Below are 14,389 nucleotides of genomic sequence, written 5' to 3'. Positions count from 1 at the left end.
TAGTATAAAAAAAACTTCGTTACCCTCCTTGTATCAGCAAACACAGGTAAATCCTAATGTTATTAGATTTAATTAAAACTCCTAAGAGGCACATGGAAATTCGCTTAGTCTGCAGGTATGCTGCGGTGAGGGCATTTCTTTGCCACTTTAATGTCATTGGACACAACTGATATACGTTGATTACATTAGCATTTTCATTAGCATTGATGAAATTGATAAGTATGACGATTTCATGGGTGTTTTAACAGATCACGATGTTATGATGTTATGTTAACTTACGATTCATACTAGTGTTTCTAAAATGAAAAAAAAAAAGTTAGAGTATAGAGGATACGTGAATATATATTTTACAGAATAACAAGTATGTTGGTAATGAAGTAGAATTATTATAAATATGCACCAAATGTAGCTTTTTTTATAATATGGAACATAATTGAATAAGCCACTCACAGACTGTGCTATAATTGGAAGTGAAATATTTCATGTGATAAAAAAGATGCTATAACTTACAATATGTCTTCAGTCTTCCTCTCAGTTTGACTTATGGCGTTTTTGGGAATTTTTCGTCTGGCGAAAAATTTAGGGTGGCATGTCTAGTTGTATGTTCAGATGGTGTTACATTTTGTAGGTTTAAAAGTTGAAGTACAGTTAGAATACTTAACTTTCCATGATACCCTTTCAAAATTTTTAAGACGTAAAAAGCTTGTATTAGGTCTACCGTATAAAAGAGGATGATATGAATAATACGTCTAATATAAAATGTATTCAAAGAAAAATAAATTGTCTCATTTCCCTTTTTGTAGCTTTGTATAATTTTTATGTTAATTTAAAGTTTTAAACGTCATTAGTGCAGTCAAAAGTTTTCAAAATTACAAAATAGACTTCATATTTTATTGTGGAACGAAACACACTGTTTAAAGTCATTAATAGTTCACGTTTCTACTAGTATATTCAGATAATAATTGATTTGATTTTTGTTAGTTTTTTTTTGCTTTTTCAAATCACATAAATAAATATCACAAATAAAATCCGCAAACGCAAAAAATTCCTTGAGGGAAGTAATATTATCTTCTCGTGCATCGCAGTGCAAATGCTAGAAATATAATCCATTGCATCCCCTGTCACCTATCGTCAAACTCCATGATAATCTTGGCAGCAGGGGCGGCCAACCTGTCCCACCCCGACCCCTAATTAGTGATGGGAAGGTTGTCCATCCCTGCAAAACAGGCCAGAAATTCACAGGTCAATTTTAGCCCTGGGAAAGGTTGTCCGTTTCCCCCTGGTTGGTCGCAAAAAATGATTCTTATACCACGTCGAAGGGTGGGTCAAAGAGTATCTTTGTGGATATGGACGACTTTTAAGAGGGGTAGCGGATTTTTATCCCCCTGGAATTTAACCCCCTGGGCAAACGTGACGTCACAAACCAGGGGGTAAAATTCCGGCCGCGAACTTTTGAGTTTCTTGGATTAAACGCTGAATTAAACATATATTTTCACGGTTATGAATTTAATCAGAACACATCAAATTATAAAAACCTAGAGTGTACGACCCGGAATTTTACCCCCGGAATTTTACGCCCGGAATTTTACCCCCCGGATTTTTACCCCCGGAATTTTACCCCCTGGCGAGATATATAAATTAGTGAGAATGATTAATTATCTTCATTCTGTTTTAATTTTATAGTAAACATTTTATTATCAAGTAGCCTACTGTATATTAATTTATTTGTAACATTAACTAATCGAACAAGTTTTTAATTTTAATTTTGAGATTTAGTCCAGTCAAGAAATGAGGTGTAGAGTGCGTGAGCAGGTAACTAAGCGATTCCTTCAGAAACTTGTTCAGGGGGCTTAGGGTGTTAACATACCAAAAGTCCTGACTCCTAGGTGGTGAGCCAGGGGGTGGAGAGGGGCAAAAGGGGGGGGAGAAAGGTACGCATTTTGGGTTTTTTGATTATATCTCGAAAACTATCAACTTTTTGTATACTATAGTAAATTATAAAATTGAAGAAGATTAAATTTTCTACAAGAAAAGTATATAATGTGTTTATTTTGGTTCAACAGATTACGAGTTATAACTTATTTAATTGATATCTTATTAAAATCTTCTTCCATAAGAAATACATGTAAATTAGTATGCGAAATGGGGCGAATCCTATCCGCCCAAAGGAAATATAAATGATATTCTGGAAATATTGACAAAATTTCCAGTAATTTGACACTTTAATCATTAAAATTGATCCAAAATTAAGGCGAGGGCGAGGTAACAAAATTTCGAGTTTTGGTGTTTTTTTATTGGAAATATAAAAAAAAACCTTAAATCATCCCATTTTTAAACGCTCACCCTCGCTTTAATTTTTGACAAAATTTCGTGATTAAAGTGTCAAATTACTGGAAATTTTGTCAATATTTCCAGAATATCAGTTATATTTCCTTTGGGCGGATAGGATTCGCCCCATTTCGCATACTAATTTACATGTATTTCTTATGGAAGAAGATTTTAATAAGATATCAATTAAATAAGTTATAACTCGTAATCTGTTGAACCAAAATAAACACATTATATACTTTTCTTGTAGAAAATTTAATCTTCTTCAATTTTATAATTTACTATAGTATACAAAAAGTTGATAGTTCTCGAGATATAATCAAAAAACCCAAAATGCGTACCTTTTTCCCCCCCTTTTGCCCCCCTCCACCCCCTGGCTCACCACCTAGGAGTCAGGACTTTTGGTATGTTAACACCCTAAGCCCCCTGAACAAGTTTCTGAAGGAATCGCTTAGTTACCTGCTCACGCACTCTACACCTACTTTTGGATCATTCATTGACTGGACTAATTTTAGAATTAGGATTCGATTTTTGAAGCCAACAGTTGGTTAATATGACGTATAAAATATCAACTTAATGATAATTGTTTCGAACATTTCATTACAAAATAAATAAATAAAGATAGGCTACTAAATAATGAAATGTTTACAATTAATTAAAAACAGAAATAAGAAAATCAATCATTAAATTTCTAAAATCGGCCAGGGGGTAAAATTCCGGGGGGTAAAAATCCGGGGGTAAAAATCCGGCCCGTATATCTTTAGTTGTCTAAACGCTAGTTATATGGGGTTATAGGGGGTAAAATTCTGGGTTTTATCGCTAATCTAATTAATCACGCTCTGGCTATTTTCATTAGGCCTCCAAATCCGCGGGGGTAAAATTCCGGCCGCGAACAAACTTTTGGCCACTCAGGTTCCTACGTCATAGTGACGTCAGCTTTGCACAGAGGGTAAAATTCCAGGGGGATAAAATTCCGGCGACCCGTTTAAGAAAGTGGGATATAAACCTAGATGCTAAACATTAAATTAAATAAAATTTATTCTCAACCAACACTATGTTAACTTACTGGTCTTTGATTGAACGTTTTCTTTTTCCAAATATGCGTCTTTGTATCGTAATTTTCCTCCCCCCAGTATAAGTGTTCTCTTTATGTTTCGCCGTGTGGCCGTTAATACAGCGCCCAGCCAAAATCAGTTGTTTCAATGATTCTGAAAACCAATCATAACTATGGAGACATTGTCAGCTGGTATCCGACCAGTGGCCAGTGTAGGCGGCGTGACCTTGACGCGATAACAGCTCGCGGACAGTCGCCAGTCGGACTCTAGCGTCCACTCAGTGGTGTGCTAGTCGTGGTGATCTGAACTGTATAGTCGTGGTGATCTGTACTGCATAGTCGTGGTGATCTGTACTGCATAGTCGTGGAGCACCGCTTATCGTGATGTGGCCCGTACTACCCGCTGGATATGTTCACACTACGTGCAATATAGGATACTCTCCTCCGACCACGCCGCTCACGAATATAGAGTAAGTGCAGTTTAACGTAGAAATTGAATCTCAAATAAATCGTCATACGTGGTGAAACCCATCGAAATCGACGGCTATCCTTCTGGTTTCACGCAAATTCAACTAATACGGTGGTAAATGGTTACGGTACAAAATGTGGTGGATGATTTCGTTGAATACGATATTCCCGGTTGTTTGATTGGCTACAGGAACCCCGAGAGGTGTTGCGGAATCTTCCGTTTGTTACTTGTTCATGAGTATTCAACATACAGGAAAATAAGAAGATATAAAATTGGGTCTGTCATCTGATGAAGAGAGTTAAAAGTACTAACTGGTTTCATCCCTTTTGGGGGAAAACTTTTTTATCATATTTTTTTCTTAAATTCAAAAATTTTAGTGGGAGGATGATGCAGTTAGCTTTTTTATTTCATAAAATATACCTGTTTGTCCAGAAAGCAGTAACAATATTTCGAATGGGGTCTGCTCTCACGCTGTGCGATTTCGATAGGCCTACCTTTCCTTTCCATGTCGGCCATCATCCTGTGCTTCTTTGCTAATTATTATCCTTTTGTGATATTAGGGCATGAAGTTGATATCAAACTTGACATTTATTGACATAAGAAGGTCAGTTGCTTCTGTCGTATTGATTGCATAAAGATGTGCATATGATCTCTTTTATATTCTTTGGATGGAATGGACCTTACTTGTAGTGAAAAATTAGGGGCCAGGTTCGTCGTAGCTTAGGTTGGATTCGTTGATATCAAATAATTTAAATGAGGTGTGATTGGATGGCACGGTTGTATATCCGAGTGCTTCCTATATATAGTGTGTCATATATTATAGTTTAGATACGATGTTTATCGTTAATCAAAATACCCCACAAAGTGTTAATAGATCGTGATTTGAGAGAGCCTAACCTTCCCAATAAGTCATCAGATGCTAAAATGTAAATAATGTAAAATGTAAATTATGCTTGTGCAAATATTGGTTCTCATAGTTAAGCGCAGTAGGCCTACTTTACAAACTTCTTTTTAAGAAGAAGAATCTGTTGGCCCAAGAGCAATCCATTCTGGATTATGAACATCACAACCCAAATGCTTGTATTAAATTTGGCCTGGAACTCTTCATAGTACCGGGTTTGAGCAGTTTATGTATATGGGTAACTGTTTTTGTTTTGGTATTTTAAGGCTGCTGCTTGATGCACTTTTAGAATATTGTTTTTGTCGAGTATTGCTTGTAAACCAGGCACAACATTTTTGCTAACTTAATTGTATTCAAATAATTTCCAGGAGTTTTAGTTCAATTAGTGCATACTATCGTTTCAAGCTAAATGTATGCCGACCGATTTATCAAAGTAACACCCCATCGACAATCTTCCAGCTTTATGACTTTCATTCCAAAACTTGCCTACGTTTCTCCATGAAAATAAACTTCTAAGACTCATTATAAAATTTTGCCTAGTCCCTATTATTCACGTAATTCGCAAAAACCTGAACACGGCTCATATTATCGGTAACGGTATTCCTCTACACTTGGTTTTATCTTATGACACAATATTCGTTCCAATGATCAAAAACACATATCCCAATAATCTCACAAATCACGTACATTCGTGGTTATTTTCATAAATTATCTTTGAATGTGGACGAAAAAGGTAAATACCAACCCCTACAATACTGTAGATGTACGTTAACTCTATAAGGAATAATTAACTGTTTTATAAATCAATAAATGAATGTGTTTTCCCGTTTTCCTTTTAGATTGAGATGTACCACTGTTTTCATAATGGCATATTATTTAGTTGCGTTAAGCTTTTTATTTAGAACAAAAAGAAATAGTGAGAATAAATTTAAACACAAAATTTCTTTTAAGCTACTATATTAGTAAAAATACTATGCAGTATATATCAATCTTCAATCTATATATTTATAGGCAAGCATGTTTCTTTAAAACCTTTTTTCTCAACTCGTGTGCACCGCAGGGAAAATCTACCTATACTGTTAGAAAGATATTTTCCTGTAGATGTTCAGAATCCCTTTATAAACTGAAATTGGCTCAAAAATAAGCAGACAAAATGAATTTTGAATTTGAAAAAGTTAACATGGGCCATGGGTTGCCATACTGGTCACGAAATAACAACGAAATATAAACAGAAAATCAAAATAAATTAAAGAAATTCCAATCACATGTTTTATTTACAGCGTTAGGTAAAAATAGTCTGTATATTGCATATTTTAGGTCAAGTTTTCAACCATTGGGACGACCTCTAGTTTAAATAAAAAAATAATGTGGGCTTAACATTTTATTATAACAATTTTTTTGTGATTGTTTATAACACATGTTCTGACTTGTAATTTAAATGCTAACAGCTGTATCATAATGTAAACAATTTTTTTCTCAGAAGAATAACATGGGGAGGGAACTTTAAAAGCCACTGGAGCAAAACCCCTAGGGAATTGATCTTATTTCTTGATGGTTCATCTACAAACCAAGACCTCTCTTTAGACATCCCTACTAAGTTTCTACGCCCAGCCGTTCTCCTTCATTTTTAGTAGAGACAAAATCCTGTTTCTTTTCTCCATAAGAATACCATGGAAAGACAACTTTGAATTGTGCTGGGGTAGAGCCCTAAGGGAATTTACTACGTTTCTCTTTTATTGGCCCATCTACAGACCAAAACCTTTTCTTTATACACCTCTACCAAATTCCTACGCCCAGCCGTTCTCTCAAATTAGTGGAGACAAAAATCAGTTTAGCCACACTCATTCAGCCACAGAAAATATACTACTATATCCCAGCAAGGCAAATAATGAAATAATGCCGTCTCCCGATGGATGTTATAAAACGTGAAAAACAGGAATCTCGGGATCCACTATCACAGGATACCAACCGTAAAAGTCATTTCTCTGGACCCAGGGATGATTGCGGTTCAGAACCTAAGGAATTGCGTTTATATTTTAGATCTGTGAGGTTGGACCCTGACGGTATTTTTATAGAATTGGCTTTGACAATTTTAATGCCTCATGAATCGTAATTTATTCAACATTGTATGAATAAATATTGTTTAACGTAAAAGCTACAGGATACCAACCGTAAAAGTCATTTCTCTGGACCCAGGGATGATTGCGGTTCAGAACCTAAGGAATTGCGTTTATATTTTAGATCTGTGAGGTTGGACCCTGACGGTATTTTTATAGAATTGGCTTTGACAATTTTAATGCCTCATGAATCGTAATTTATTCAACATTGTATGAATAAATATTGTTTAACGTAAAAGCTAAATTTTTAAGTTATATAGGATCAATATACGCAATTCAATAATCCTAGTATTTATGATTAATATGAAATGTACAAACAACCCAAAAACATTAATTTAGTCTTGGTCACTGTAAGAACCAAATTTTACCAATGTTGCCGTATATGAGTAGGGGTAGATTTATATATTTGTTAATTTATTATTGAAATCTTTAGTGAGCAAAATTAGCGGAAAGTACAAAGTACATTTAATATATGTATAGTCCTTTCATATTTTCCCGCATCTCCTGGTTTAACATTTTGAGTAAAAAGACACAAGGAAATAAATTTTTAATATTATGTAGGGGATGACCCAACTCCGCGTAATTGACGAGGACAAGTTTTATAGCCCCCGAAGGGTCCAGTCCAACTCCGCGCGGTGGCCACATCTAATCTCTACGCTACCCATCAATATTTAACTTGTACTTGTGCTCTCGGACGAGGTATGATGTGTTTGTATGATGTACAAAATATTGTTCATGACTACTTTATTCATGTGACAGGTTAGGTTTGGTTTGGTTAGGTTAGGCTAGGTAAGGTTAGGTTACGATAGGTCAGGTTATTGATAGGTAAACTCAAATGAAACGTAAGTGTTCTCTTCTACACTGGTTAACTTAATTTCATTTGTTGCTGTGGTTTCGTAAATGATGCACATGTATAACAATTTCAAACTTCAAATACAAACTCTCAGCCGTCAGGGCTGTGAGAGCCAAAATTGACCATCGCGCGGAGTTGGACAGTCGGTTTTGACAGATTTCTGACCACCGCGCAGTTAGGATAAACCCATTATGTAAAAGGATAGCTTGGATCTCGCTATTATCATTCCCCACAGAATATTTTTATTTCACCAGGCTATATAACTCCTCATAAATCAAACTTGAGCTCATAACACAACCGAAAACGACTTCTCGGAATCTGAAGTAAACAAGAACTGGTCTTTCCCAATAAGACATAACTACCGTGTTACCAGACTGGTGTCCCTGTGTGGCCAAAGTATTTATATAAAACATGGTTGTATGGTAGAAGACTCGGTACTCTAGATTTGCTTGTCATCAACGTTTGTCCAAGATAAATATTACTAGTACAGTTTAATAAAACAGCTGAAACATTAAAGCTACAGTCACGCAGCAAGAAATAATGTTTTCGTTGTTTGATAATCTACGGATTAACTATTTCTGAACACTCAGCTGAATACATGTTTGTATATTACTCGTTGATTCAGCAATGTCCATAGTGTTTATTCAATTCAAGTTCAGTTGAGCAGATGATGAGCACAACTTTCGCATTTAGGCCTATACTGTAGTATCAAGATCTTCTCTTGTCAAACTCCGAATGATCAAGTTCAGATATTCAGCTCTAAACACGCGCTTGAGGACATCAATGCAAACTGTCACAACTTGTCAATTTTACACGAACTACAGTATATTTGAATGTAAAATCGCTGCAGGTTTCCTGTGGCGGGAATATTTTAAAAGGTCGCCAACACTTATGTCTTTAGGCTACTTTAGACAAAAAACGCAGTTCATTGTCGCTGTTTGTCACTGAGATGGAGACGAATACTATATTATGATGGTAGTTGTAGATGTATCAAGTGAATGGGGTCTGACGACGTTTTTGCACAGCCAGATCGACTGATTTGCATACTGAACCTGATCACTGGCCATGTCCCACCCGTTACCTCGCTGTAACTGCCGATAAGTGCCTAATCTCGCTAAATTACACGGATCCGAAACGTTTTGGCATACCGTATTTATGTTCCCAATTACCTCACAATTTTCAATGGTTTATTGCTGTTTTCGGGTTACTTGGGAGTCCGTGTTTTTCGCATCCAACTGTATCAAACTAATATTGTTTGACACATACTGTTAAAGCTGGTTGACAAATGTTTGATGTGATATTTCAGATTACTTTGGTACTATCATTATCTAAACGCTATGCATTCAGAGCAATCACAGTGTGTATCAAACCGGCAAATATAAATCCAAGTCTGGAATGAAACCAGCAATACTTTTAAGATTAAACTGACGCTGAGGTCAAAGAAAATAATATTAATATGTAATTGAAAGCGTATTATAAAAACTCAGTGATTTGTAAACTTAAATTTCTAAACCACACGAATCTTTGTAGAAGTCAAGAAGAGAGTTTAGTGTAATCAACTATTTTGAAATTTGACTCTTTAGTTATTCTAATCTTTGGGATCTTGTTATTGTCGAACATAGCTAAATACGTATCTTACCGGTCTAACTTACAAAGGTTGAATAAAAGAACAAACGGTTTATTTTCCATATTGCTGTTACAACGTGGTTGTTTTCCTGTGATGTGATTATATTTATAGATTTAGTGCATACATTTTATGCAATCTTTCCATTTAAGAAAGCACGTACGTATTACTTATGTGTTATTTATAATTTTATTTGATGTTAATTTGAACACTTCTTCCTACTTCCTAAAACAACGTTATAATCGATAAAAAAGTTATGCATGGTTGATCCCAACTTATGAATTAAGATATATGTAGTCATTGTACTGAGCGCCCGGTTTTACGATTAGATATGCTACTTGGACATGTTTACACCTCGTATACTAAAACAAATGAATACCCTAAATGTTTCGTCTGAAAAAATCATTGAATATGAATCAACTAGTTTAATAGATGAGCTTGAAACTTGTCTATTAACATTGGGGATTGTAGATACCCCAACGTAGAAATACCGTGGACATAACAGCATTGCGTGTTTACCATAGCACTATCATTTTATTAACTTAAGTTTTATTACCTCGAAGCTGGTTTACCTGATTGGCCGTGCTGGTCGGGTTACTGTGATGTTATACAACAGTCGTTGGTGTAACATGAGAAAGATGGGGCGAAGTAGCGACCAGTGGATCACATTACTTCTTTCCCTCGAGTTAAAACACCAACGGACAACCCATAGTACGCTTTATTTCTATAGCTAATTTGTCTATACATTTATTGTTAGGTCTTTTAGCGAATTTCCTATATAGGGAATAAGCTATTACCGTAGTACTCATGGTAAGACCTGGATCCGATACCAATTTACTTTTGAGGTCCCTAGACGCCAAAAACACCATCCGTTCAAATTCATATATATATATATATATATATATATATATATTCAAATATATATGAAATATATATATATTCATATATATTTCATATATATATACGTGTCTAGCACGATAACTCGAGCAAAAATGATCCGATTTTGGTGAAATTTAGAATAAACGTGTAAACCTACATTTATTCGAGTGAGAACCAGCATGATCGGACTATGGGAACGGGGGTTTATGGGGGGTTTTATGGGGTAAACAAACAAATAATTTAGTATATTGAAGCGTAATTGTGCGCCTAATGGCTACGGAGAAAATTCCAAAAAATTGTAAATTTAAAATTCCCATGTTATTCTTATGGAAACTAAGTCAACTGTTGTAGTTTGCTGGTTTATGGACATATTTTGATCGAATTTGGAAAGTACATTCATTTCTTACTAAACTATTAACATTTTACAAAAAAAACTTGTTTACCCTCCTTGTTGTAGCAAACCTAATTACTCGTTAAACCAATTCTATTTAAATAAGGAATAAAAATGTGATTTTTTTAAGGACTCATTTTAGTGTAAATCCAATCAGGCTAATGGAAATTCGCTTAGTCTGCAGGTTTGCTGCGGTGGGGGTATTTTATATATTTTTGTGATTTTGTAAAAAGATACAATATTTTTATGGTAGCAAATTTGTCTTAAATAAGCTAAATTAAACCTTTTATAGTTCACTAAGTAAAATGAGTTTGTTTATTCTTTGGTAAGACTAATATTATTACAATATCGAAACAATAACAAATGACCATGCGATGAAAGGTTCTTTATTTTCAATTTTAAAAATATATTCCCAACGATAGAAGACAGACCAAATCTTTGTACCGAATGTATCTTTTGAAACAGTATATGTATGCAGTTCCAAATCACATCAAAAATGTGGTATTAGACAGTTATTTCCACGTTTATTTGTTGTACGCACAAAGCATACATGTAGACAAACATACACAAAATACATATAGTTGTAAAGAGGGACATTCAATAGACAAAAAAGGTCGGTGGTGTTGCCAAGTTTCTACATCTCGCATCTCAAAGTAACATTCAATACAATGTTATTTTTATTGTTCGTTTTCAAACAAACCACGCAATTGAAAATATCACCGCCACGTGGAGTTGAACCCCCTTATGAATTGGACATATTAATTGTTATATTTGATAAGTCAATGTGTGCATTAGTCATGTGAATGTGTGTAAATGTGCATAGATAGGGTTATCTGGTGGTAGGTCTATGCGCCATAAAACCTAACAGTACAGTCTTATTTAGCTCAGTAGTAGGACACTAAACATTGATGTCGAGTAATCAACTGTGTTAATAATGGAATTTAAATATGATTTTTTATTGTCTTACTTAGTAGGCTACTACTTTCGAAAAATTAAATGAATATATGCATTAGTGTACCTTTTTATATCAATTTTTCTGGTTTAGTTTTAGTTTAGTATCTGACGAGGTCTCGTATGAAGACAATTTTATTGCCATATATGACAATTTCCCGATTGTAAATACTCGTAATACGGTTCATTACTTACCCTTGGGACTCGTTAATTTTATTAAATACAATTTTACTTAATGAAGTCTGGGTGATGCTGACTCTCAAGTGTAAAAGTGTTATTCAATACCGGGACCAAGCAGACTAGTCACTTTAAACAATCGAGTTTGTGTTTGATAATGAGGTTAAAACTTTAACTTCGTGGTTATATTTTCCCATTCCAAAGTTAAAGCAGTTGCGATCTTAAACATTGTGTAGATCGTTACACTCAAATAACGAGTGATTGATATAAGTCAAAACTTAACATCAACATCTTGAAAGTTGGTACTAGAATATTTACGATTTAGTGTCTTAATTATTTTGGAAGAAATGTACAAATAAGCTGAAATACTTAATTTGTGAACATAGTTTTTGCACTGGATACTGTCGCATGTATATTTATTTAAGTCCGCAAGACAGAATGCCTAAATTGCCTATGCCATCGCCTCAATCGGCGCGGCGGCGGTAGTCTGTCTCTTCCGTGTTCAGACCGTTCAGACCAAGGAACTTGTTAAGTCTTGGAGAAAGTCGCACTGCAACAACGAATTTCACTATTGATTCCTAACAGACGTTTTATCAACTACCTTCTCTAGGATGTAGTCAATGCAGGAGACGATCAGATACAGGCACATAAGCTTATAATATATTATATAACCAAGTGCACAATAATTATATTTAACTGCCTATTGAACTACCTGTGTGTCTACCTAATTTGATAGTGACGCTCTAAATACAGCTTTCAGGTGCAAAAGTTATAAATAATTACTGAGAAAATCATGTGATAATTTTAAAAATATATGTTTTATTAACAATTTATTTCAAAAGAAGACACTTAGTGGTTTAGGTAGTGTTTACGTAGATCTTCGCCAATGACTTTTCACAAGATGGCCAGGACTTATAATCCACACCTTTAGTGGTTCTCCATTGTAGAAATCATTTTAGGTTAGGCTGTATGAGTACAATGTACAATGAGTATAATTTTGTAATATTTAATAACGAAAAGAAATTTAAATTTCTGGTAGGAAATATTTTAATCGATATTTTTATTAAATCAAACCTCATTTCATTTAGAGTACTCGTATGAAAAGGATGTTGTCATTTTTATAACATTAACAAACTAATCCTTTATGAGAAAGTTTTGTTATTTGGTTAGGTTTCGGGTGCTCTGGATTCGTTACAGTTAAAATTAAGCGAAACATTGCTTAAACGTAAGTAAGTCGATGAGAATGTGTAATGTAGTGACAGTAGTAAAAATTATTACCTGACATCCTGATAAATTGTTTAAATCGACCAAAGGTTCAAGTATGTACAGTTACTAAAGTAGAACAGTATTGAGCGATAGGTAGGCCTAGTAAATCACACGTGAATATTTTTAAATGAGTAACTCTAATGAGGTTAATGTCATCAGATATTTTGCTATTAAACTTAATACTACCCACCTTTTTTAAACTTATTTAATTAATGTCTATGTATATTTATAAGAAAGCTGTACCTGCAAAAGTATTACAGTATACAGGGTGGTTGAAAAGTAACTTACACCTGCCTTAACTTTTCAACCATTTGAGATATTTGAAATCTGTTTGTGGCAACCTTCTTAGATATGAGGGGCTACAATTATTATGGTCATTTTTGAAAATTTTGCCCTTAAGGGTAGCGAGGGTAGTGGGTAGCTCACAATTTTCAAATGACAATGATAGTCGAGTTTGGTATCATTTTACAGGTCTTGACGAAACATACAAATTGACATAAAGAAAACCAAAATCGGCCCCACTAATGAAAAAATGGCGCCCTAAAACGTTTCAAATCCAAATAACCATGAGGGTGGCTGAAAATTAACTTGCATCCCCTTTAACTTTTGAACTACCGGTATTTGAGATATTTGAAATCGGTTTGCGGCAACTTGTTTGGATATGAAGAGCTACAATAATTATGGTCGTTTTTGAAAATGTTGCCCTTAAGGGAGCGGGGTAGGTCAAAATTTTCAAATGACAATGATAGTCGAGTTTGGTATCATTTTACAGGTCTTGACGGAACATAACAATCAACATCAAGAAAATAGAAATCGGGTACCATTAATAACTAATTGGCAGTTCAAAATGACTTTCAATAACCATTGTCTTAATCATTTTTAGCTGCCATTTTGTTATCAATGGTTCGATTTCTATTTTCTTTATTTTAATTGTTATTTTTGTCAAGACCTGTGAAATGATAAATCAACATTAAATGTAAAATCTCATAGTGTTTTAGTTTATAAAATAATTGTGTGTAAGTAAAGTACAGTTGTGCAAGGGATGAAAGGAATGTTGAAAAGCTGGTGATTTGGATAACAGAAATTCACCAGAGCTAGCGCGACGGTAACATTTACCAGGTGTTGTAACTACATTGGCATCACTGCGTACCTACTTTAATGTAAATTTACACAAATAAAACGTAGAGTGTTTTCAACTTGTCAGTAACAAATTTGGCCGCCCGTTTGGCCAACACTTTATGGTTGTGCACTTTAAAATCCGGGTTGATGTTTGTCAAATTCTCCTTACTAAAGGAAACCATTACCTGGCCACGCGTTGATGACTGAGAGAAATAAAATAATAATCCACAGATAATTAATTTTGTGGATTGTAAAAAGAT

The 14,389-nt window shown here is 34.6% G+C and overlaps 1 protein-coding gene across 2 annotated transcripts in view; it reads left to right on the top strand.

Moving 5' to 3' along the window:
* Positions 1-14,389, top strand: part of LOC128987456 (hypoxia-inducible factor 1-alpha-like) — a 120,155-nt gene that overhangs the window by 19,435 nt on the left and 86,331 nt on the right. The window contains exon 1 of one of the 2 annotated variants that reach the window (XM_054408303.1): positions 3,652-3,852. The exons of the other annotated variant lie outside the window; for it this stretch is intronic. Coding sequence (XP_054264278.1) covers positions 3,767-3,852 — 86 coding nt within the window. The 5' untranslated portion in view covers positions 3,652-3,766. Of the gene's footprint in view, positions 1-3,651; positions 3,853-14,389 lie in introns of those variants that run through there. 2 annotated transcript variants of the gene reach the window in all.

The sequence above is a fragment of the Macrosteles quadrilineatus genome, unplaced genomic scaffold (assembly GCF_028750875.1).
Source record: "Macrosteles quadrilineatus isolate MER2022 unplaced genomic scaffold, UCM_ALF_1.0 Scaffold_2__2_contigs__length_208266976, whole genome shotgun sequence".
NCBI classification, from domain to species: domain Eukaryota; kingdom Metazoa; phylum Arthropoda; class Insecta; order Hemiptera; family Cicadellidae; genus Macrosteles; species Macrosteles quadrilineatus.
The sequence above is the reverse complement of the archived record's forward strand: the minus strand, read 5'-3'. Positions and strand labels throughout refer to the sequence as shown.